The sequence below is a fragment of the Hyperolius riggenbachi genome, chromosome 1 (genome assembly GCF_040937935.1).
Source record: "Hyperolius riggenbachi isolate aHypRig1 chromosome 1, aHypRig1.pri, whole genome shotgun sequence".
Classification (NCBI taxonomy): Eukaryota; Metazoa; Chordata; class Amphibia; order Anura; family Hyperoliidae; genus Hyperolius; species Hyperolius riggenbachi.
In genome coordinates this window covers 224,691,634-224,715,927 of record NC_090646.1, presented here as the reverse complement: position 1 = coordinate 224,715,927, position 24,294 = coordinate 224,691,634, and the positions used below count along the sequence as shown (strand labels likewise).

The 24,294-nt window shown below is 43.0% G+C and overlaps 1 protein-coding gene across 2 annotated transcripts in view; it reads right to left on the bottom strand.

Annotated features, from left to right (window-relative positions):
- Nucleotides 1-11,890, bottom strand: part of EGF (epidermal growth factor) — a 186,233-nt gene extending 174,343 nt beyond the window's left edge. The window contains exon 1 of one of the 2 annotated variants that reach the window (XM_068281466.1): nucleotides 11,409-11,890. In XM_068281466.1, the coding sequence (XP_068137567.1) occupies nucleotides 11,409-11,538 (130 nt within the window). In that variant the 5' untranslated portion in view covers nucleotides 11,539-11,890. The remainder of the gene's footprint in view (nucleotides 1-11,408) is intronic. The other variant, XM_068281477.1, reaches the window with a different exon arrangement.
- Nucleotides 11,891-24,294: the final 12,404 nt, after the last annotated feature.

The following is a 24,294-nucleotide window of genomic DNA, read 5'->3' as shown; positions in this document are numbered from 1 at the left end:
TACACTATCATGGTCAGGAAGGATCGTATCCTTTAAAATGTTCCTACTGCCAAAGATTTTATATGTATTTAGGACATTGAATATCCCGCTATATAAATCCTTTTTAATGACTTCAAGAAACTGATAAATCAGTTTATATGGAAGGGTGGTAGAACAAGAGTGGCATATAATACTATGACTCTCCCAAAAAAACAAGGAGGGATCGGTCTCCCTAACATTGAAGTATATTACTACGCCACAAATTTACAAATGGCAAGATATTGGTGGTCTAACCCTCCACATAAAATATGGCTGTCACAAGAACAAGTTTTATTACAAACAGACCTGCGAGATATTTTGTGTAGTATTCTCATGGCCTTAAATCCTTGACCTCAGATGTTCCCTCTATCAAAGCAACCCTCTTATTTTGGGAATACTTTTGTAAATATCCCCCCAAGACTGGGAACTCACTCACACCTCGAATACTTCTCACTACTATACAATTATTAACTCCTCATTTATCGCTCACCGGCTGGAAAGCGCAAGGCATCCTCTCCTTAAATGCCTTATACAAAGGTTTAGATATTAAGTCCTTCCAGGAGCTCCAAACACAATTTGAGCTGCCAGACTCATATTATTTTACATATTATAGAATTTTCAATCTTCTCAATTCAAAAAATATATATATCCCAGATGTCAATGAACATATTCTCACGCTACTGAATTCTAAACAACATCCCACAGGCGGTGCGGGTGTATAGTATACATATCTTCTATCACCCAATCAATCTCCATTGCAAAAATATCTACAGACTTGGTCATATGATATTAATATGACCATTTCATTACAACAGATTCTCCGGGCAAATAGACTACTTTTGCAATACTCCAAATGCAATTCCCATTGGGAACTATTTCAAAAAATATTTTTTTCAATGGTATATTACACCTAGGAAATTGGCTAAATTTTCCCCATCTGGGTCAGATATATGCTGGAAGTGCAATACAGAGACAGGTAACCTGATCCACATGCTCTGGGAATGCCCATTAGTATCCCAATTCTGTTCAGAAATGAAAACAATAATTCGGACACATTATGACCCGTCCTTTATGCTCTCTCCACAGCTAGCTATCTTATTGATTAACATTGAGAAGATTGACACTGCTCACCGACAGATAATTTTACATATCCTTATGGCAGCTCATCATATCATTACCTCTAACTGGAAATCTCAGGAGACTGTAACGATTGTGGAATTCTCTCCGTGATCAGCGCACAAGACGTGCGCTGACACTGCGGAAATCCTCCACAAGCGTGTAATTTGAGGGAACCCAGCAAAAGGTGCAATGCACCTGTAGAGGGAAATTCCTGTCGGCAGATGGAGCTGTGGAGTGCAGAGGACAGGCTCCTCTGCCCTGCCACAGACGCAAGACAGGAATTGCACAAAGGGAAGAAACGCAGGGCAAGATAGCCCTGAAGGAGAGAGAGCAAAGTGACAGAGGGTATGTGTGTGCACCAATCTAGTCGCCAACCCGCGACAGTGCATACACAACCATGAAGAACAGGAGAGAAGGCAATCGCCAGAGATGGCGATTGCTAACAGCGACACAAGACTGAATAAGCACAGATGAGGAATGTATGTATGTCCACCAATCTAGCCGCCACCCTGCGACGGTAGACATACAACAAAGGAAACCAAGTGAGAACGCAATCGCAAGAGAAGCGATTGTGAAAGAAAATGAGCACAGGGACAAATTGTATGTGTGTGCACCAAACTAGTCGCCAACCTGCGACGGTGCATACACAACAGCAGATATGAAGGAGGAACGCAATCGCGAGAGAGGCGATTGCCAGAGGTGACACAGGGCTACAGCAAGGCAGAGCACGAGAGTAGCAAAGGCACAGCAAATCATACAATGAGAAGATAAGGAAAATAACAAACGCTAGCTAAACGCGAACACCGCACTCATTCGCAACAGTGCATGCGTTTATGCGCGGTCTCCGCGTGATAAGCACAACAGAGACAAGCACGCCTAACTAACCACCGACACACAAACATGAAACAGAGGACGTGAGCGCTTGCTTAACGGTTACCTCACTGAGCCTCCAGCAAGCGTTCGTAGCAGACAAGACAGATACACGAAAACAGGAATAAGTGAGAGAGACGGATCCACAGCACTAGCGCAAGGTGAGTGCGATCCAGGTAAGACAGATTAGAGGAGATAGCTGGTAGCAACCGCTGCTCCAGCTATACTCCAAGAACAAAGCTCAGAACGATCTCCTGTCGCCCACCGCTGGGACAGGTCAATCGCAACAGACAAACAAAACAGATATGCAATCCTAACTGCACTAGGGAACCTGCCTGGTGCAGTCCCAGGAATTACTCTAGGCTAATCTTCAAACAAAGAGCAAGGCTGACACTCCAAGAGTGTTCCACGGGACTAACCCTTATGACCAGCAAAGGACTCTGGGAAACATAGCTCTTTATACTGCCAGTTATCAAAGGAGGCAGGTAGGGGATTTGCATAATGAGTGTATGCAAATTCCTCAGCAGCAGAACAGACCAGAAACTTGTAATGGAAAGACAGGTCTCTCTTGCAGAGACCTGCAGCCCACAGACTAGAGGAATGGTCAAACAGCTGTCTGCCAGTGCATCCAGCTGAGCGGATCATTACAGAGACCCTGAGCTTAGATCATCTTCTAGCGCTGGTAACCTAAAATATGATTATGGAACGCAATTTAAAAAACAGACAGTCCCCGAATAGACCCTATACTACCCTACCAAACAGCTGGAAGACATTTGTCAGTAAAGTGTAATATTTGATTTATACATGTTAAAGCTATTTCATTGCCATTCAGATGTTAAGTTATTAGGCTCAATTGGGCCAGTTTTACCCGACTGCTGCTTACATTGGCGTTTATGTTTCTTAGTAGTGACATTATGAGATAGGTCGAGTTCTACTTTGTAAGATGCAATAAGAAAGTGTACTTTAATCTTCTATATTCAGAAATAAGATATGGCCTTATACTGGATGGTCATATACAGTACATTCTACCATGATAGGTCTAGTCCAGCCGCAGAGGCCATATTAATGGAAGGCTAGGATACCGATATTCTTGGTAATATACTGTATACTTACATTTCAGTATTGTTGAAAATAATGTTTCTATGTTTGAACCTACCAACATTGAAACTACTTCATGACATCAATGTTGTTATAGTACATGTACTGTTGATTAAGATAAAACAATAAAAAATCTTTTGTGAAAAAAAAGAGGAAGGCAGGTAAGTTGCTAAAAGATTGGGACTGCACTATCTAATAGACTGAGCTTAGCCATCAATATCACATGGGAGCAACTGTTAATGAAATGACAATAACCACATAGTTAAAAATTCTTGGACATGTCTGCCCAGTCCACACACAACCACAGAAACAGAGTACATGCATCCCTAACCCATAAATGCAAAAAACACCTTAAACACATGTGATAAACTGATTGCATACATGAAGGAGGGGAAGAACACAACAAAGCATTATGTTCCACCAGCTGACTCTCCCAAACAATGAAAAGGGATAGAGCAAAGTGGCTTTAAACATCCACAGACAGCCAGATGGGTAGTGAACACCTTCTAAAGGTGCCCATACATGGTATCATTTTTCTTTTTTTTTCGATTAGATAAATTTAGTTCGATTATTCCGTTAGATCGAATATAAAGATTTTTCCAGCATGTCTGATCAGATTTTTCTTGGAAAAATGGGATAATCGTTCGAATTTCTTGATCGAAAAAAAATATATTTTCAACTTTCATTCGATTCGATCATTTAGATCGAATAAACGGGATAATCGAATGTTTTTATTGTATCATGTATGGCCACCATAATATCCACCTCCAATATAATTTCTTTCATAAAGTAACAAGCATGGCACAGAAGTTCAGGATAAGAGCCTACAAAGCTGCTTGTGTATGGCTCTGTCCCAGTTCAAAACTTGCAATAAAACTACCTTAAGTTAACCATTTAGCCTATTTTGGTTCCTGGACGTAGTAACTACGTCCAGGAACCATGCGCGCTGCCGCGCGCACCTGCGGCCGATCGCGTGCGTTCGTTAGCCAGGCAATCAGTGAATCGGGCTATGGTGCCCGATCACTGATTCCTCTCCCCCGCTGAAAAAGCGACAGCTTCTCTCGGAAGCTGTGCCTTTTCTGGCTGTTCCCTCCCCGATGCGTCACTCTAAGTGTGTGTTACGCTTAGAGTGACATCATGTAAACATACTCATGGCCAAAAAAAGTAAAACTACAACAAAAAGTGAAAAATTAAATCAACACACAATTACATTAAAAAAATATGGTTTACATCCCACCCTCCCAAAAATACCCAAATAAAATGTTTAATATAAAAAAAAAAACATTACAATAAAAAAAAAACATGTAAATATTTACCTAAGGGTCTAAACTTTTTAAATATCAATGTAAAGATGAAATATTTCTATATTTTTTTTATTTTAAACTTGTAAATAGTGATAGATGCAAAACGGAAAAAATGCACCTTTATTTCCAAATAAAATATTGTCGCCATACATTGTGATAGGGACATAATTTTAACGGTGTAATAACCGGGACATATGGGCAAATACAATACATGAGTTTTAATTATGGAGGCATGTATTATTTGAAAACTATAATGGCTGAAAACTGAGAAATAATGATTTTTTTCCGTTTTTTTCTTATTCTTCCTGTTAAAATGCATTTACAGTAAAGTGGCTCTTAGCAAAATGTACCCCCTCAAAGAAAGCATAATTGGTGGCGGAAAAAACAAGATATAGATCAGTTCATTGTGATAAGTAGTGATAAAGTTATAGGCTAATGAATGGGAGGTGAACATTGCTCAAGTGAAAACGACGGAACGCGAATGGGTTAATCAAACTTTTAAATTATGCTTTCCACAACTTATGCCAGACCTCACCTCACTTGTATTTTTCCTAATGCCTTATCTCCCTTCCCTATAAGTACAGTCCATGTTATGCTAATTTCCCATCCCTAACTGATATCTCCTCCAATTCTATTCCCTAACCCTAAACTTCCTAAAATAGTACATAATCTAGCTTCTAGACTGTTGGTGTTTGAATTCAGGGTATTGAATTCAGCAAGCCGAACTATTCAGCACCCCACAATTCAGCACCTGAGCAAGTGGACAGGGTCATGGGTAGTTCACTTACTTGTGCTTCATGGCACACTTCTCATGACTCCAGCTTGGAAGGATGAAGTATCGGAGTCAGGTAAAGCACACCGCATGGTAAGTGAACTCCCCATGACCCTGTCCACTGGCTCAGGTGCTGAAATGTGGGGTTAAGATTAGTTCGGGTTGCTGAATTCAATATCCTGAATTGAACACCAACACTACTAGTTTCTACACCAATCTAATACTCACTTTCTAATAACTTTGTTTCTAGATGCTTAATTCTGGTAGCTTGGCTTTAGTACATTAATTGGACACCAGTGTCGAATTCAAGCACCCATAATGGCATATAGATGCTAATTTGCATTACGTGAATGGTGGAACCCAAATTAACAGGTGCACTACTCTCCTTGTTCGATTTTGTACACAGTGTTTTTATACCATTGTTTAGCAGCACTGCATTTATTTGTCTATGCAATTTGACTTAATTTATCTTGCATAAAATACATATTGTTACAGACATTTACATGGCAATAGGGGATGCAGAGGTAGCGATTGCACCGGGGCTCCTGGACCAGAGGGGCCTGCCAGGGATCCTCCTTAATCGGCTGTGCTAGCTCTTCATGCTATGCTGGTAATGATCACCTTTAATAATTGCTTTGAATATGGGTAATCATTAACACCCTGTTTCACTCTCTGATACTGTGGCCCTCCTTTGCAGGCTGTGATGTTCTATATCAATTATGATGTACTGAGTGCTTGAGAGGCCCAGCTTAATATCTGACCTAGGGCCCATAGCGTCTTAGTTATGCCACTGTCTACAGTGTCACTAAGCAGAGGCCTAAGTAGAAATCATGGGGCTTCCCAGCAAAACTTTGATGGGCCCTCCAAAGTTCACACCCTTTCCCTTGCGTATCCCATGGACTCTCACAGCCTAAGGGCCCATTTTGCGAAGGCCAAGTGTAGACATCAATCATAATCTTCACACCCATAACAAGTGTAGCCACCGAAATACCTGATCTGAAGTATTAACCCCTTCAAAAGGAGTGAGTAGTAAATGCAGCCTCCATACAGTTCTTGGACCCGCTGTAGTCGCAGGTAGGGCTGCTCCACTGCATTTACACCCCTGCCACTAAGGATGTAATCAGTCTTAATAATAAACGTTTTGTAGTGTGTTATTTTGTAGGTAGATATAAATTCTAGTAAACGTGATCCTTTATTCTGGGCATATTTATTCACGGTCCAACTTGGAGAAACAGTGCAATGAAAAGTTAACCTCAAATTAGCCATTTCAGAAATGTTTCTACTAGTAATTCCTTGTAGTGTTTTGCAATCAAGGAACATTCCATAGGGAAGATTTATTATACACATTTCTAGCCTTACATAAGGTTTATTGCATGCTTCTGTGCACTGTCTGCATACACACATATATCACTAAGTAGTTCTGGTTACATGTCTGATAGTAAAAATGAATGACTCCCAATGAGGAGTGCAGTACTCTGGTCTGAAGGATCTAAGTAGAGACAGTCATTCTAACAATGTCTCTCAAAGTCCATGTAATTTCCTGAGCAATGCCTCTTAACCAACGGTTTTCAGACATCTATGACACAGCAGTACCTGGCATAAGCGACTCAGACACGGGGGATTAGACCTCATTCAGTTTAGAATTCACTGTCATGTGTCAGGTCTTTCCTGTCTAAGGGACCTCATAAAGAATGTACAGCTTTCTAACTACTGTTTGCATATCTCTGTGAGGAAATACATTGTGTTTGCCATCAGTTTCCATCCTGGAAGCAGAAAAAGTAGCGGTTTGCTATCTTACTGTGACAAGTTGAAGAACCTCTTAGTTGCTAAGAGCTCATTTCTGTTATATGCAATTTTGAGCGGATCACTAATGCCTGGCGCACATCATGCAATTTCCTGTCAGATAGATTGGTCAAATCGATAATCTACGACAGATCCAATCTGATTGCCGATTTTTCTGATCGATTTTGTATGGAAGTGATCAGAAAATCGATCAGAAAAACTATTGGAAATCAGATAAAGTATAAAGCACAGTTTGGTGCCCTCAATTTTTTACATAAAATGTTCTTGAGAATAAGTATAAGTAAAAAGTCATACATACCTGGGGCTTCCCCCAGCCCCCTTTGAACTGATCGATCCCTTGCCACCGTTCTTCACCTCCTGGATCCTCTGCAATCCTCCCGGTAACTTTGGCCAGTCGGGGCAAGTCAGCGCAGGAGCAGTGTGGCTACACAGCCCCAGCCCCATAACACAGCAGCGGGGCATGTGTGTGCGGCCAGGCCCCGACTCCAAAAGTTAGCAGGAGCCATAGCAGAGAAAGGAGGCAATGGAGGAGGTCGGCAAGGGTCAGATCAGGCCGAAGTGGGCTGGAGAAAGCTCCAGGTATGTATGAATTTTTACTTTTACCTAATCTCAGGTTCTCTTTAAGCACACTGCCTTCCCAGAACATGTTACAGCATTACAGCACTCTTCCTTCCCATCCAGAAGAGCCAGTGCAGTGGCCACATTCAGGTATTGCACCTGATGTTTTAGGATGCCCACCAGAGACCCCTCCTTGTTAAATCTTAATAAACAATTTTGGCCCACAGCTTAGACTAGATTATAGATTTTGCCCCCCTATGTGATTGAGTTTGACATACCCTGCCCGTTAAGTGTTATGTTGAGTGTCAAAGAATCAGGGTAGTTTTAGAGCCATCATTATAGTCACTGTCCATCCTACAGGATTACAGGACTAGCCTAGAGAATAATTGGTGGTGGTGGGGGGGGGGGGGGGGGGGGTTGGAAGCAAGTGGTTGAACACATTCAAAAAATCTATGGGATTGCTATGATATGCTATTGCCAGGGCCAGATTTAGGCCAAGGCCACCTAGGGCACCACAGGAGCAGGGGCACCAAAGCAGCAGGCATAACTGGTGCAGAATTTGCGAGTTTGCGAATGCTGCAATGCAGGTACTCTGCTGCTAGCTGCCTTGCCTCAGCCACCATGCTCTCTGTGCACATTTGCATTGTGGCCGGCGGCTATGGACTTGGTCAGCATTGGAGACGGAAAGGAAGAGGAAACTTCTGCACTGGAGACAAGCAGAGAAATGAGTGACACTGATGGCTACTGTGATGTGAAGGTGAGCTGGCTACCTATACTGAAAGGTGCGGGGGTGGGAAAAAGAGGGATTAAGGGAGTCATCTGGCTACCTATACTGGAGGGAATGGGGGGAGGAGTCATCTAGCTACATATACTAGAGGGAAGGGGAGGGGTCATCTGGTTACCTATACTAGAGGGAAAGGGGGAGGGGTCATCTCGCTACCTATACTGAAGGGGTGTGGCTGGTGACAGTGGCCTAGGGTGGTAAAGAGTACAAATCCAGCCCTGGCTATTGCTGTCTATGCTATGGTACCCACAAAGTGCCTTATTGTAATGAAAATGATGAGCATGTTTTAAGTAGCCACATTAATTATATATGAGGACTAGATCATTCTTGGCCAGTCATTCTTTACAAGCTTGATACTGATGGGAAAAATAGCAGTACACCTAGTTGGACTTTCTCGCCCAATTTTCTACCCCAGCTTTTTTTTTAGCAATGATCATGTAAACTCCCTTATGTCTAGCATGTGTGTTTATATACTTCACCAACAATTTAACAATGCTCAGACTAATCACAAGCCACCTTAGACAGATTGGGTCACTCTTCCTACCGTAATTGCTAGTCCTCCTAACAATGAAAAGGCCTTAAGCAACTTCCAAGGTATTACTTATACAACTGACATAAGATGATCGTAGGTCACCTGTTCCATATGTTTTAAAATGGGAATATCAATAACCTCATGTCTGTGAGCTACCTACAAACACTGCTGATAATGAGTAATTTTGGGAATGGGGGTTGCATATGTTGTAAACCTTTCTCTGACTGCCACCCCCCTGATAATCCAGTACAAGTGTTTACTACACATGGCTCCTGCTTCCATACTAGAAACTGAACAGCTTTCCTAATCTGAGTGTGCCTGTCCATGGTTAGTGTGGGTAATACAGGTATTAGGCTCTGTTCTGGCATTTCACCTGAAGTGAGCGGAATATGGGGACTCACATATGTATTTCCTTTTAATCAATGTACATTACTTGACTGTCCTGCTGATCTTGCCTTTAATACTTCCTCTACTACCTTTAGCCATACTCCCTGAACAAGCATGCAGATCAGGTGCTCTGACTAAGTCTGTCTGGATTAGCCACATGTTTTGTTTCAGATGTGCGATTCAGATACTACCAAAGAGATTAGCAATGCAACTGAACTGGTATTGTTTAAAAGGAAATAAATATGGCAGCCTCAATATGCCTCTCACCTCAGGTTCCCTTTAGAGCAGCATGAAAAGCAGTCAACAGAAGTAACCATCTGAACCCATGTCAGGTATAGGATTTTGACTGAGTACTATGGATTACCAAACACTGCACAGCAATAGCTGCCTCATTATGGTCTGGTTCAGAAGGACGTCTGAGTGGCGTCGCGTCTGGGGGCGTTGCGGCGGCTGCGCGGTCAGGCTTTCAGTAGCCTTCGGTCGCGTTCCGATGCGTCGGGTTTTTTTTTCCCCTAGGGGAACATTAGCCGTCGCGGTTGGCCGCTCCCTGGAAGCTACATGTCGCTTCCAGGGGCAGCTCGAACGCGAACGAAAATCGGGACCCGAACGCCACGTTCGGGTAAAAGCGTGCAAAAGCTTGATGTAAACGCTCCCATTCACTTGAATGGGAGCGTTTACCGCGACGTTCCGAACGCTTGCGGTAAACGCTCCGCAAGCGTCCGTCTGAACCAGCCCTAAGAAAGCCTGATTTAAATTCATACACTAGCTTTAGACTGCCTGCACACAATTGCCATCATATTACTACACTTTATTGCTGATTGCCATTATTTAGACCCTGTTCTGTGTAATTATACCCTGGTTAGCCATGTGCAGATTCTCTTACTCAAAACATGCTGAAATGTAATTCTGATGAATCTTAATTACCGCTCACATTTACTCGTCTGCTCATGAAACACTGTGAAAACCGCATCATCTTAACACCCTCTCTCTTTTCAGCTCGTAGGTTTCTTACAAATTCTCCATGAGGACTAACATCACAACTTAAAGTGTCTTTACACTTTAAGCAAACCTGACGCAAAAAAACCTTATGATATAATGGATTGTATGTGTAGTACAGATAAGGAATAGAACATTAGTAGCAAAGAAACGAGTCTCCTATTTTTATTTTCAGTTATATACCGGTAGCTTTCACACTCTGTATTTTAAACTATAAAACAGAGCAGAGCTAATGACCTTTTGAACTTTCCTGTTGTACAATATTATTTCAACCTGCCTCTCAATGTTTCATGGTTGTTTATGTCCTTCAGAAAACTGGACTGTCTTAGACCCAACTTGGGTCGAAGAGCTCAGAGAAGCTCTGTTGCATAGATAACAACTGACGTTTCTTAACTCTTCCTGTACTGGAAAACAATATGAGACTCTTTTCCTTGCTACAAATGTTCTATTTCTTAGCTGTACTACAGTTATACTTCATTATATCATAAGTTTATTTTTGCTTCAGGTTTTCTTTAAAAAGTAGCTGCAATGTTTTAAAATGAGTCTTAAATAGGGGCTCATTGACACAGCAGTGCAGTACTAAGCCCCGTACTAGTGAATGGAGCAACCCATCTCCACTGCTTCAGAATGCATCCAGTTGCATCCTTTTTACAGTGGCACAGTGAACATGGTGTGTGCTACTCTGGGGAGCGAAGTGTGATCAGGCAGCAGTGCAATACACTTGTGTTACAAATTTATTTTTTTTTAAAACAATAATAATAATAGAAAAACACTGGTACATGACTCAGCATTCACACTAAAATATGACTCAGTTTAGTCCATGTATGTTGAAGTGCTGAAAAGAGCTGCAGAGGGATGATAAGCAGTGCAGACAGAGAAAAAGAAAGATAACTAAAAACTAGAATCCCGAGTGGGGAATAAAACGTTTAATTTCAAGCAGAAATCAACACACCCTGCAGCTACTTCACTATTAGTACAGGCGTACTGTAACAGCTTATATTGTGTATAACGGAGATAACCTGTCATTATTATAATATGGGGCTAACATCAGCAATGTAAGTATATAGTTATTGATCAAGACCTAATTTAAGGCATTGCAAGCACTTAGCTATAAGTACACTAACAATCTCAGCATTTATTTGATTAACTAATAAAACATTTACTCACCATTGCAACTGGATTGGCCATTACCAGAATCAGGATAAGCTTCTCGACAATCCCATTGCTCTATTCCTTTGGTGTAGAGTGCGTCAGTGAAGAACAGTAATGGCCAGAAAGCAGTTAATATAAGGAACATACTCTCCTCTTCGTGTGATTGCTGTCCATAGGCTACATGTCACTTGTCTTTCACCCCATGCAGCTCTGTGCATGAAGGACTAACTGTCTCTTCCACACAGCCTTTCACAGACAACAACATTTTCTCAGCAAAGACAGATTTTTGTTTTCCTCCTGCCTTTTTATTTACTCCAACAATGTGGTGACCTCTCTCCCCGCATACAAGCCTCCTAATTAGTTATGCTTCTTGATTTTTTTCTTTTGGAAGCAAAGTATGAAATGCCAGGCACCCTGGTGACGAATGTAACACGTTCAGCAGATACAGTCTGAGAGGATTTCTTCCAGAGGGTCAGAGCAAGCTACTTTATGATAACCTCCCTGCTTGTGGTGTTCAGTGCTCTGTGCCAGGGTCCTTCTTTCCTAAATGCTGCCCCCTTTCAAATGCTCCTTTGCCACTCCTCCTATCTCCTTAGTGCCAGCAGAGCGAAGACCGTCTTAGTCTGTTTCATGCTGGGAATGAGAGAATCCAGACTCAGAACAAACACATGAGCACTTGTAATTCTTTCATATGGTGTGAATGGTATGTAGAGGGGCATTAGGAATTATATTTTGATAACAGAGGTGGATAGTAACGGGCCTGAGACATTTGAATAAGTACATGCTACACCATCGAAACTCACCTGAGTGTTCTTTGGACGAGAAAAAGTACAAGTGGTTCATCCTGGTCACAGTGATGTGTTTGTGTTTCCCTCAGACAATCCTGCTCAGTTAGAAATGGAGAAATTCTTGTCTTAGTAACAGATTCAGGAACAATAATACAGGTGTTTTAAAAATGGTTTCCAGTACTTGAGATTTGTTGGGAAACTCACTAGACTAGGAATGAGAAAAACGGCTCCCCCGCTCTATATCAATATTGATTTGATCATGATCATGTGATCAATCTGTAAAAATCAGGGCCCCATATTCAATTCACTTATTCTTCTAAGTTTTATGCTAGGAGATAATTTTTCATTTTTTGTTTTTAAAAATAACTTTTCAGCTCTCTGCAATTTAAAAAAGGTACCAAAATGTAGGTGAAAGGGCACTGTCAAAATTATTCTGGGTATTTTCTTGCTTGCTGATGGCTTAAAAGGCATTTTATTGATAAGGTGAGGAAATAACACCTAGGAGAAAACTTAGGAGAAAAAGGGAATTTAATAAGGGCCAAGAGGATCTTAAAGTCTATGGACATTTTCTAAAAATGTTCCTTACCTGCCTTCCTACTTACCACACAAATATTGCATATTAAACATACAGTGGGATGCGAAAGTTTGAGCAACTTTGTTAATCGTCATGATTTTCCTGTATAAATCGTTGGTTGTTACGATAAAAAATGTCAGTTAAATATATCATACAGGAGACACACAAAGTGATATTTGAGAAGGGAAATGAAGTTTATTGGATTTACAGAAAGTGTGCAATAATTGTTTAAATAAAATTATGCAGGTGCATAAATTTGGGCACTGTTGTCATTTTATTGATTCCAAAACATTTAGAACTAATTATTGGAACTCAAATTGGCTTGGTAAGCTCATTGACCCCTGACCTACATACACAGGTGAATCCAATTATGAGAAAGAGTATTTAAGGGGGTCAATTGTAAGCTGCCATCCTCTTTTTAATTTTCTCTGAAGAGTAGCAATATGGGGGTCTCAAAACAACTCTCAAATGACCTGAAGACAAAGATTGTTCACCATGATGGTTTAGGGGATGGTTTCAGAAAGCTGTCTCAGAGATTTCAGCTGTCTGTTTCCACAGTTAAGAACATACTGAGGAAATGAAAGACCACAGGCTGCGTTCAAGTTAAGACTCGAAGTGGCAGACCAAGACAAATCTCGGATAAACAGAAATGACGAATGGTGAGAGCAGTCAGAGTCAACCTACAGACCAGCACCAAAGACCTACAACATTATCTTGCTGCAGATGGAGTCACTGTGCATCGTTCAACCATTGGGCGCACTTTACACAAGGAGATGCTGTATGCGAGAGTGATGCAGAGGAAGCCTTTTCTCCACCCACAGCACAAACAGAGCCGCTTAATGTATGCTAAAGCACATTTGGACAAGCCAGATTCATTTTGGAATAAGGTGCTGTGGACTGATGAAACTAAAATTGTATTATTTGGGCATAACAAGTGGCGGTATGAATGGAGGAAAAACAACGCAGCATTCCAAGAAAAACACCTGGTGGTGGTTTCATCATGCTGGGGGGCTGTGTGGTCAGTGCAGGGACTAGGAATCTTGTCAAAGTTAAGGGACGCATGGATTCCACTCAGTATCAGCAGATTCTGGAGACCAATGTCCAGGAATCAGTGACAAAGCTGAAGCCGCGCCAGGGCTGGATCTTTTAACAAGACGACCCTAAACACTGCTCAAAATTAATCCACTAAGGCATTCGAGCAGACTAACAAGTACAACGTTCTGGAATGGGCATCTCAGTCCCCAGACCTGAATATAATTGAAAATCTGTGGTGTGACTTAAAGAGGGCTGTCCATGCTCGGATGCCATCAAACCTGAATGAACTAGAGATGTTTTGTACAGAGGAATGGTCCAAATACACCCCAGTCTAATGTTATAGAGAAGGGGCTTCTATTCCACTTCCAATGCTTAAAGGACACCTGAACTGAGGGCCACATCATCCCAACATGCAGACATCATGTTTCGGACCATAGAGCCATATCAATCCCTGCCATGCGCTGAAGAGGATCAGTAGTCCGAAACAGGCTGTCTGCATGTGGGGTTGATGTGGCTCTGTACATTTTATAAGCTATAGGCTTGCTATACACCAGCGGTTCTGGATGTAAGCCTGGCTTCAGGGGCATAAAGAGATAATTTGCATATCCAGTAGTGATGCATTGTGGGAGACCACAATCAGTTAAATACCTTCTTTTTTAAGAAGGCAAACTGCACTGAGTATTTTATATAGTGTGTTATTAAACGTTACACAGTATTGTATATGAATCACATTGTACTCCTAAAAACCCTTTTTTTTTTTTTGTCTCAAATTGTATATGGTCAATAAGATGGCAATAATCCTGGCTTGCATGAAAATGAATGCAAATTTATATGCAGCTTGGAATTGGGCCATTTTCCCAATTAAAAGCTGCATACAATCAGCATGAAAAACAAGATTATTAGCATATGACTGACCATCTTTACCCGCAACTGCTTTATAAATTGTCCCTGCAGTCCTCCAAACATTTGCACTATGCCATCACCATAGTGCTGAGTTTGTCTTCATGTCAAAAGTATAAAGCAATGCTTCAAAGCTACCTTGCAAATATTATCCACTATCCTGTTTCTGTTATTTGCTTTAGTGTTCATTCATAAAAACCCCTTCAGAAGCACACAATGCAACAATACACTGTACGTGAGTCATGAGGCCTGATGCACTATTGAGCAGTAATATTGCATTGCAAAGACAGCGCAGCCCCAGCAGTTATGCTATTACCGCAACCTGTGGTACTCAAGTACTGCAAGCATTGCTTCAGTAATGCTCATTACCATAGCAATGCTCATGGTACACCGTTGTCGGTAGTACCAGTAATATTGTCATGCGCTGTCTCTGCACAGCAATATTACTGCTGGTTAGTGCATCATGCCCATGGAGTGTTGAAATCAGAGCCACTTACTCCATGGATAGAACAATCGCATTGACCTCATTCAATAAATAATACTAGTACATGCCAGTACATGCAGAAAATTCAGATAATTTGTTGTACAAATATTTTATTGCTTGTGGAAGTATTTTAATATATACAGTGGTGCTTGAGAGATTGTGAACTTTTTTATAATGTCAGCATTTAAGCGACCCCGACCACTGTTGCAAAAATCTTAAAATCTTAAAATACATGTAAACACATACAAATAAGAAGCATGTTTTTTCCAGAGTAAAATGAGCTATAAATTACTTTTCTCCTATGTTGTTGTCACGTACAGTAGGCAGTTGAAATCTGACATTACAGACAGGTTTTGGGCTAGTCCATCTCTCCATAGGGGATTCTCAGCATGGGCCCCTGGCCATCGTGCGAACCAATCGTGTGTTTTTAAACGTTTTTATTTTCAGCTCTAGGACATGGCAGACAGGTGAGCGGTTAGGGAGGGACCCCTGTGGGAGGAATGCCTGCACGGGGCGGTCCTGCTAGCGACGCAATCTTGCGATTTGCGTCCAACTGAAGCCTCCCACCTGAATGCTAATGGCTGCTAGATGTGGTATGGCAGGTAAAGGGTGTATGACAGTGCATCCTGATTGGCTGACGAGCACCTGCTGACGACTTAAATGTAGCTGCATGCATGTATTGCTGTGTTCTATTGCTTGTGTGTGTCGAATTTAGCATTCAGTATGGAGGCAGTGTTGGTGGGTTTTCTGGATGTGAGAGGTCCAGAGCCTGGGTGTGAGAGGTCCAGGCCCACCTGCACTCCCCTCCAGGTATCGCGCATTGGCCTTGGGGCCCCGGCCAGTGAGAGAGGTCCGGGGCCCCTGGCCATCGTGCGAACCAATCGTGTGTTTTTAAAAGGGATTCTCAGCATGGCTTTTATACTTTATAAAGACACTCCTTGAAAAAAATTTATAAAAAGATGCTGGCCAACCTCTGTGGTCAATGCACATTTTTTGGGCAGTTGGACAGAGCAACTGCCATTCACTAAGTGCTTTTGAAAATAAAGAAAATCCTGAGAATCCCCCATGAGGAGATGGGCTAGTTCAAAACCTTTCAGTCCTGTCAGATTTCTACTACTTACTGTGACAGCTACATAGGAGAAAAGTAATTTATGGCTCATTTTACTCTGAGATAAACATGCTTCTTATCTGTAAATGTTTACATGTATTTCAATTTTATGATTTTTGCGACAGTGGTCCTTTAAAAATATGATTGGTTTCCCAATCAAATCCCGAAACTAGATCAAATATTCAACAAATGAGTCCAAAAAAATCTTTCTTCAATTTTTTTTTTAAATATTGATTCATATTTTTATACTGTATATTTATGTGTGTGAAATACGGGGACCCTTTGCTTTCAGTAACTGCTACATTGTTTGCCCCACTTGGACAGGAATAACTATAACTAAAAGGTTCAAGTAGCTGTTGATTAGTCATGGTCGAATTTGCTCAAATTCAATTCAAGTACATCTTGTTGGATTACTCTCAGAAATCAATGATTATTCATTCTAGATTATAGACCCAAGCAACTTGTGCACCCAGGAAAGAGAGGGCAGTGAGCATTCCACCCCCCCCCCCCCCCCCCCTCCAGTACCATTACAAGCTGTCTTTCAGTAATGGGAGAAGATGGAAGAGCTTTGGAAGGAGTAGCACCAAAGTTTTCTTCACTTGCACAGTGCCCTTGTTCTCAGGGTTTAGGACCTTCCTTACCTCTATGTGCATCAAAAAGTAGGTTGGCGTAACAGAAAGGAGGATATCTAACTATAATATGATAGTATCCTTTACCCATTCCTGCAGAGATTTAAAAGTGAAAAGAGGAACTATAAACTTGAAAGTAATGTAAAAATGACACAAAACAACAATACAATTTTGTTGGGTTTTTAAGGCTTTCAACCAGCAACACTAAACTGCACCGATCCCCAGACTTAGTGATACTTTATATAGTGAAAGACATCATGCACCACATTTGCCTGCAGGGTTTCCCACTACCATCTTGGGTTTACAGCAAGAAGAGAAGTAGAGTTATTTAAACAGCTGGGTTTAATGTTAATGAATCAAGTAGGTCAAAACGGGCTAACACTACCCCTAGCATCACCCCTCAACTAATTTTTCAGCACAATACTATAGTAGTGGATAGCACTTTTGCATTGCTTCACTAGATTCCTGGGTTCAATACCCATCCATACTATTTGCATTGACTTTGTATCTTCATCATGTATTTCCATGGTCTTTCTCTAGGCACTCCCAGATCCCCAAAACATACTGATAAGTTAATTGTTTACCCCAAAATTAGTCTTAGACTATGATAGGAACATATTGTAAGCACTTTGAAATACAGTTAGTCACATGACTGTGGACTTTGGCTCTGAGGAAGATATCAGCACAGCACTAAATGAATACATAATAATAATACTAATAATAATAAAAGCTCATCTCTACTGTTGACCGCTTCTGCACACCTGTTTAGAGGAATTGTAGCATATTTTTCCCTAGAGAACCTCCTAAACTCAGGGATGCTGATGGAATTACTTTAATGAACTGTTGGCTTCAGGTCTTTCCGAAGCATTTCTACAGTATGTAGGTCATAACTCTGATTCAGCGTTTTCAGAATATTAACTTTCTTCTGCTTTAAACATTTTCTGGTAAATAGACTTGTGCACTTGGGGTTGTTGTCTTCTGCATGTCACAGTTTCTCCTCCTCCTGATATTTTCCTGCAGAATTTTCTGGTACAACTTGTAGCTAAATCCTAATCCTGGACCATGATACTGCCACTACCATGTTTCAAAGTTGGGTTCTTATACTGCAAAGCAGGTTTATTTATTTATTTGTTTATTGGAGGGGGGGCCTAATTCAAGTACAAAAATTCAATTTTATATCACCCATCCATAGAACATCCTTCCAGACATCTTCTGGCTTATCTACAGTATGTATCTTTTGGAAAATAGTAGACCGGCGGCAATGTTGTTTCTGATAACAATAACTTTCTCTTTGCAACCTCACTATGCACACCATTACTATTTCTCCGTTCTCCTTATAGAGGAATCATGAACACTACAAGTGTATACATACCCACCACTAGTGTTGTATGTCAGGATCAAGCTTGATCATGCGGTTGGCACTGTGGGAGTTTTGTAAAGCATGTGTATAAAGCATAACTTGGACCAGAGCATGAGAGGTCCTTATATGTTAGCCTGGGGTTGTATGAGATCTATCAGAGTATTACATGCTGTACTTTTCAATAGATTTTTGCTGGTTAAGGGTAACAGTAACTTTTAGTAAATTTGACCTGTATCAGTGCCAGGGGAGAAGTGCTCTTTATGCAATTAGCAAAATTCACAGTACTGGGTAACACCCAAGTTCCTATGGTAACATGCAGTACACTACTTACATAAGAAGTGTACCGTGTATTACCATAGCAACGCGTGTTATACAAATACTCAGGTAAGGAAGTTGCATTAATCGCCTAATGCACACCACTCCTCTGGAATTAGTACCAGAAAAATGTACCAGAAGTTAGTGCATCAGACCCATAATCCGTTTTTTCACCCTGGCTTATCACACAGCCCAAGATCCCTCAGCTTGCTTGTGAAAATCTCATAATTGTATAAGAGCCATGAACCCCCTCTGAGTTGGAGATAGGTAATGACACACAAGAAATTTAGGGCCTAATTCACGTAGGTACGGTAACAGTGCCATACGCAGGTAGCACATGGTAATTTTACTGGTACCAATGGCAGAAAAGCAGTGGGAGCTTTATTATTATTGCAACACGCACTACCTGGCTAATGCGCATGCACAGTTTTACCAGACCTACTTGTATCAGTTCATTATTGGCTGCATAGCTGCGAGTAGTAGCAATAACTAAGGTGTGAAGCAGGTGATTCTAATGTTATCCAATGCAGTTGTTAAGGACTATGACATTTGATAGTGTCTAGTTGCTGGTGCTCTAATGTGTCATAATTCTCAGCATTTGCAATTGAAGACATTAGCAGCAGCTGCTTAGCATCCTAATAGCAACAATTAGCAGTAGTACTCACAACTAAGGGATTGATTCACAAAGCATTAATTTTAAATTTTGGGTAGTAAGACTAATCTGGTACATAAAATAACAAACATAAAGTCATGTTTTACACTATGATGCTGCTTTATCAATCCACCCCTAAGTCTCTTGTGTAACATAGCTAAGAAATGTCACAAAGGTAAGGCAGTGGTAACATATTGTTACTAATTGGATCCCATGGTGGTTTATTTTTCTTCGATCAAATAACTGTTTTCTGAATTATTTAACTATCAATTAGTTTCATGCCTCTCAGTAGCTCACAGCAAAGCAAATCGATGCCATAGACAAATGAGGGATGTCAAATGTGTTGCCATGATTGGAAATCTTCCATCATAACTGCCTTCAAACTTCTCTATAAACATGTATGGCTGTGTTCTTCCTATGGAGATGGGAGGGTGGAGGAGAAGGTGAGTGAGGGTGGGCAGGTCCAGCAATGGATAATCTGGGGCCAGGGGCGTGAATAGACTTAATAGGGCCACCTGCAAAAATGATAGCATGGGGCCCCTTTGGTCTCCGAACTCCATGCAGGTCACGTGATCGGGAGCCACCGAATGGCAACATAGACTTTTGCGGAAGTTCGATTCGCCCTATAGTGCATCATTAGGGTCAACTTTGACCCTCTACATCACAGTCAGGAGGCACATTGTAGCCAATCAGGCTACACTCTCTCCTGGAGCCCCACCCCCCTTATAAAAGGCAGGCAGTGTCAGGCATTGGACTCACTCGTGTACCTGCAGTAATTAGAGAAGGGAGAGGTTGCTGCAGAGACATTAGGGAAAGCTTAGTTAGGCTCTTGTAGGCTTGTTAGCTTTCTCCTTGCTGATTCTTATTGCTAAAAAAGCACCCCTCAACAGCTCTTTTGAGAGCTAATGTTGTTCTTGTGATCTATTTTTTTTTGTGTGTGTGTCCCACTGACACTTGCATATAGAGCCCTGTCAGTCAGTCGCAGCTGGCCTTTGGCACCTTAATTCCTACTGTGCCACTGCCAGGCCCAGCACATTCAGTGACTACCTGTGTGTGTGACAGGCAACTGCACATTTGTAATCCCAATCACTGCACCTGTTCACTGTTTAGTCCACCTACCTACCTACCTATGTGAGCGCACGCATTGTTAACCTTCCTGGCGGTAACCCCGGCGGTAAGCCGTGCAGGAGGTTTTCTCAGGCCCTGCCGGGCCGATTTGCTTAATTTTTTTTTTGCTGCGTGAGCACACCGATCGCCGCCGCCCCACGCTCGATCGCCGCTATCCGTCGCGCCGCCCCCCCCCCCCAGACCCCGTGCGCTGCCTGGCCAATCAGTGCCAGGCAGCGCTGAGGGGTGGATCGGGACTCCCAATGACGTCACGACGTCGCTGACGTCGGTGATGTCATCCCGCCCCGTCGCCATGGTGACGGGGGAAGCCCTCCAGGAAATCCCGTTCTTTGAACGGGATTTCCTGATCGGAGATTGCCGAAGGCGATCGAAGCGGGTGGCTATCATGTAGCGAGCCCTGGGCTCGCTACATGATTTAAAAAAAAAAAAAAAGACTGCTGCGCTGCCTCCTGGCGGAATTTATTAGACCGCCAGGAGGGTTAATACCACCAGTCATTGCACCTGTTCACGGTACGTGTGTGTGTGTGTGTGACAGGTGCACATTTGTAATACCCAGCAGCACTGCATATACCTACCTACCTGTTGTTCAGTGCACCCACCCACGCACATGAGCGCACGCAGTGGGATATTTAATACCACCAGTCACTGTACTTGTTAACGGAACGTGTGTGTGACAGGTACGTGTGTGTGTGACAGGTGCACATTTGTAATACCCAGCAGCACTGCATATACCTACCTACCTGTTGTTCAGTGCACCCAACTACTCACATGAGCGCACGCAGTGTGATATTTAATACCACCAGTCACTGTACCTGTTAACGGTACGAGTGTGTGACAGGTGCACATTTGTAATACCCAGCAGCACTGCATATACCTACCTGTTTTTCAGTGCACCCACCTACCTACGTGAGCGAACGCAGTGTGCTATTTAATACCACTAGTCACTGTACCTGTTCACGGTACGTGTGTGTGACAGGTGCACATTTGTAATACCCATCACTGCATATACCTACCTGTTGTTTAGTGCACCCACCTACAGTGCTCAGAAGAAGGCACGTCCCATTAACTCCCAAGATTGCCAGTACGATTGTCAGTACGTGGTTGACTATTTAACACAGAACACCTGCTCCTTCTCCTCTGCCCACAGCAGCAGTCAAGTGTCCGTGGGGGAAATCTCTGAGCGGAAGAAGCCAATTTCTGCCAGTCACCCCCTTGCCCGGCGTCTGACAGCTGGCTTGGCGGAACTGTTAGCTCGCCAGCTGTTACCATACCAGCTGGTGGACTCTGAGGCCTTCAGTAAATTTGTGGCCATTGGGACGCCGCAGTGGAAGATACCAGGCCGCAATTATTTCTCTAAGAAAGAGATACCCAAACTGTACCATGAAGTTGAGAGGTAAGTGGTGTCATCTCTGGCACACAGCGTTGGGTCAAGGGTCCATCTGACCACGGATGCCTGGTCTGCCAAGCACGGTCAGGGTAGGTACATTACTTACACAGCCCATTGGGTCAACCTGGTGACTGATGGCAAGCAGGGAGTACGTGGCTGTGCAGCTCTACTGGTGCTGTGATCTCCTCTCCAGCTCCCCAGGGCCTATACTGCATGCCAGGTACCACAGTGTCATGCCATCTTAGACATGTCTTGCTTCAAAGCGGAGAGTCACACTGGAGCAGCTCTCCTGGCTGCTCTGAACAAACAGGTGGATCAGTGGCTGACCCTGCACCAACTGGAGATCGGCAATGTGGTGTGTGACAACGGCAGTAATCTCATTTCGGCTTTGAATTTGGGAAAGTTGACACATGTACCCTGCATGGCACATGTGCTCAATCTCGTATGATTTGCCGATATTCAGCGGAGAAACAATTTGCCGGTGAGACGCTTGATTTGCGATAGCCCTACTCGCTGGAATTCGACCCTCCTGATATTCGACCACCTTCTACAACAGGAGAAAGTCGTCAAACAGTATCTCTACAACTACAGTCAAAGGACACAGTCTGGGGAGATGGGGATGTTCTGGCTGAAGTACTGGACACTGATGCAAAATGCCTGCAGGCTCATGCAGCCGTTTGAAGAGGTGACAAACCTGGTGAGTCGCAATGAAGGCGCCATTAGCGACTTGATCCCATATGCCTACTTCCTGGAGCGGTGGATCAAGCTGTGGAGGAGCGTGAACAGGAACAGGAGGAAGAGTCGTGGGATAAATTCTCAGCAGAAGCAGATGATTCCTCAACACTTGCGGCAGCATAAAGGGGGGAGGAGGAGGAGGAAGAGTCATTTGGGGAAGAGGAGTCAGATGATGAGGAAGGTGTTGTTTTGGAGGAGGAGGAGGAGGCGGAAGAACAACTGCAGCAGGTGTCGCAGGGGGCTTGTCCTGCTCAACTTTTCCCATGGTATTGTTCGTGGCTTGGGGGAGGAGGGGAACTTAGCTGACATCACTGAGGAAGAGCAAGAGGAGATAGATAGTATGTCTGCATCCAACTTTGTGCAAATGGCGTCTTTCATGCTGTCCAGCCTGTTGAGGGACCCCCATATAAAAAAACTCAAGGGGAATGAACTGTACTGGGTAGCCACGCTACGAGACCCTCGGTATAGGCACAAAGTGGCAGAGATGTTTCCAAATCACCAGAAGGCAGAAAGAATGCAGCACTTGCAGAACAAGCTGGCAACTATGCTTTACAATGCGTTTAAGAGTGATGTCACAGCACAACGCAATAAAGGTACCACTGCCAGTAATCCTTCTCCCATGTCCATGCAGGCAAGGACAGGACGCTCCAGCAATCTCATGGTGATGTCGGACATTCTTTAGTCCAACGCCTCGGCTTAGCGCTTCCGGATCCACCCTCCACCAATGCCTCGACCGGTAGGTAGCCGACTACCTGGCCTTAAAGGAGAACTGTAGTGAGAGGTATATGGAGGCTGCCATATTTGTTTCCATTTAAGCAATACCAGTTGCTTGGCTATCCTGCTAATCCTCTGCCTCTAATACTTTCAGCCACAGGCCCTGAACAAGCATACAGCAAATCAGGTGTTTCTGACAATTTTGACAGATATGACAAAATTAGCTGCATGCTTGTTTCTGGTGTGATTCAGACACTTCTTCAGCCAAATAGACTAGCAGGGCTGCCAGGCAACTGGTATTGCGTAAAAGGAATTAAATATGGCAGCCTCCATATACCTCTCACTACAGTTCTCCTTTAAGTGTGGATGCAGACACTGTGAGCAGCAATGAACCCTTGGATTACTGGATGCGCAGGCTTGACCTGTGGCCAGAGCTGTCCCAATTTGCCATCCAACTTCTGTCTTGCCCTGCCTCAAGCGTCCTGTCAGAAAGGACCTTCAGCGCAGCTGGAGGCATTGTCACTGAGAAGAGAAGTCGCCTAAGTCACAAAAGTGTTCAGTACCTCACCTTTATCAAAATGAATGAGGCATGGATCCCGGAGGGCTACTGCCCGCCTGAAGACTAAGTCAGTCCCCTTACACAGCATCTCTGCCTGCATGCCATGTGACTGCCTGCCCCATGACTAAGTTGGTCCCCACATAGCATCTCTGCCTGCAGGCCGCTTGACTGCCTTCTCCGCCACCACCAACAGGGTCCAGGACTCCAGGTGGATTCCTGAATTTTTAAGGCTAGCAGCAGCCGCTATACTAATTTTTCTGGTGCGTGTACATGACTGCCTAATTTTTCTGGCTGCACTGTGGCTGCAACAACAAAACAAAAGGCATGTACATGTGTCAATTCCCCTTCATGATCGTTACCTTGCCGCGGTGAAGGGGCTTGCGTATCACAATGAAGCAATGACTGACGGCTATATGAGTGTCTCGGGGGGTGGCACACCAAAGATAATAAGGTCGTTGCTTCATTGTGGACAGACCAAATTCGATCAGCTGGACAGTCACTGTTGCTCTATCATTGAGCTACCTCAGCCTGGC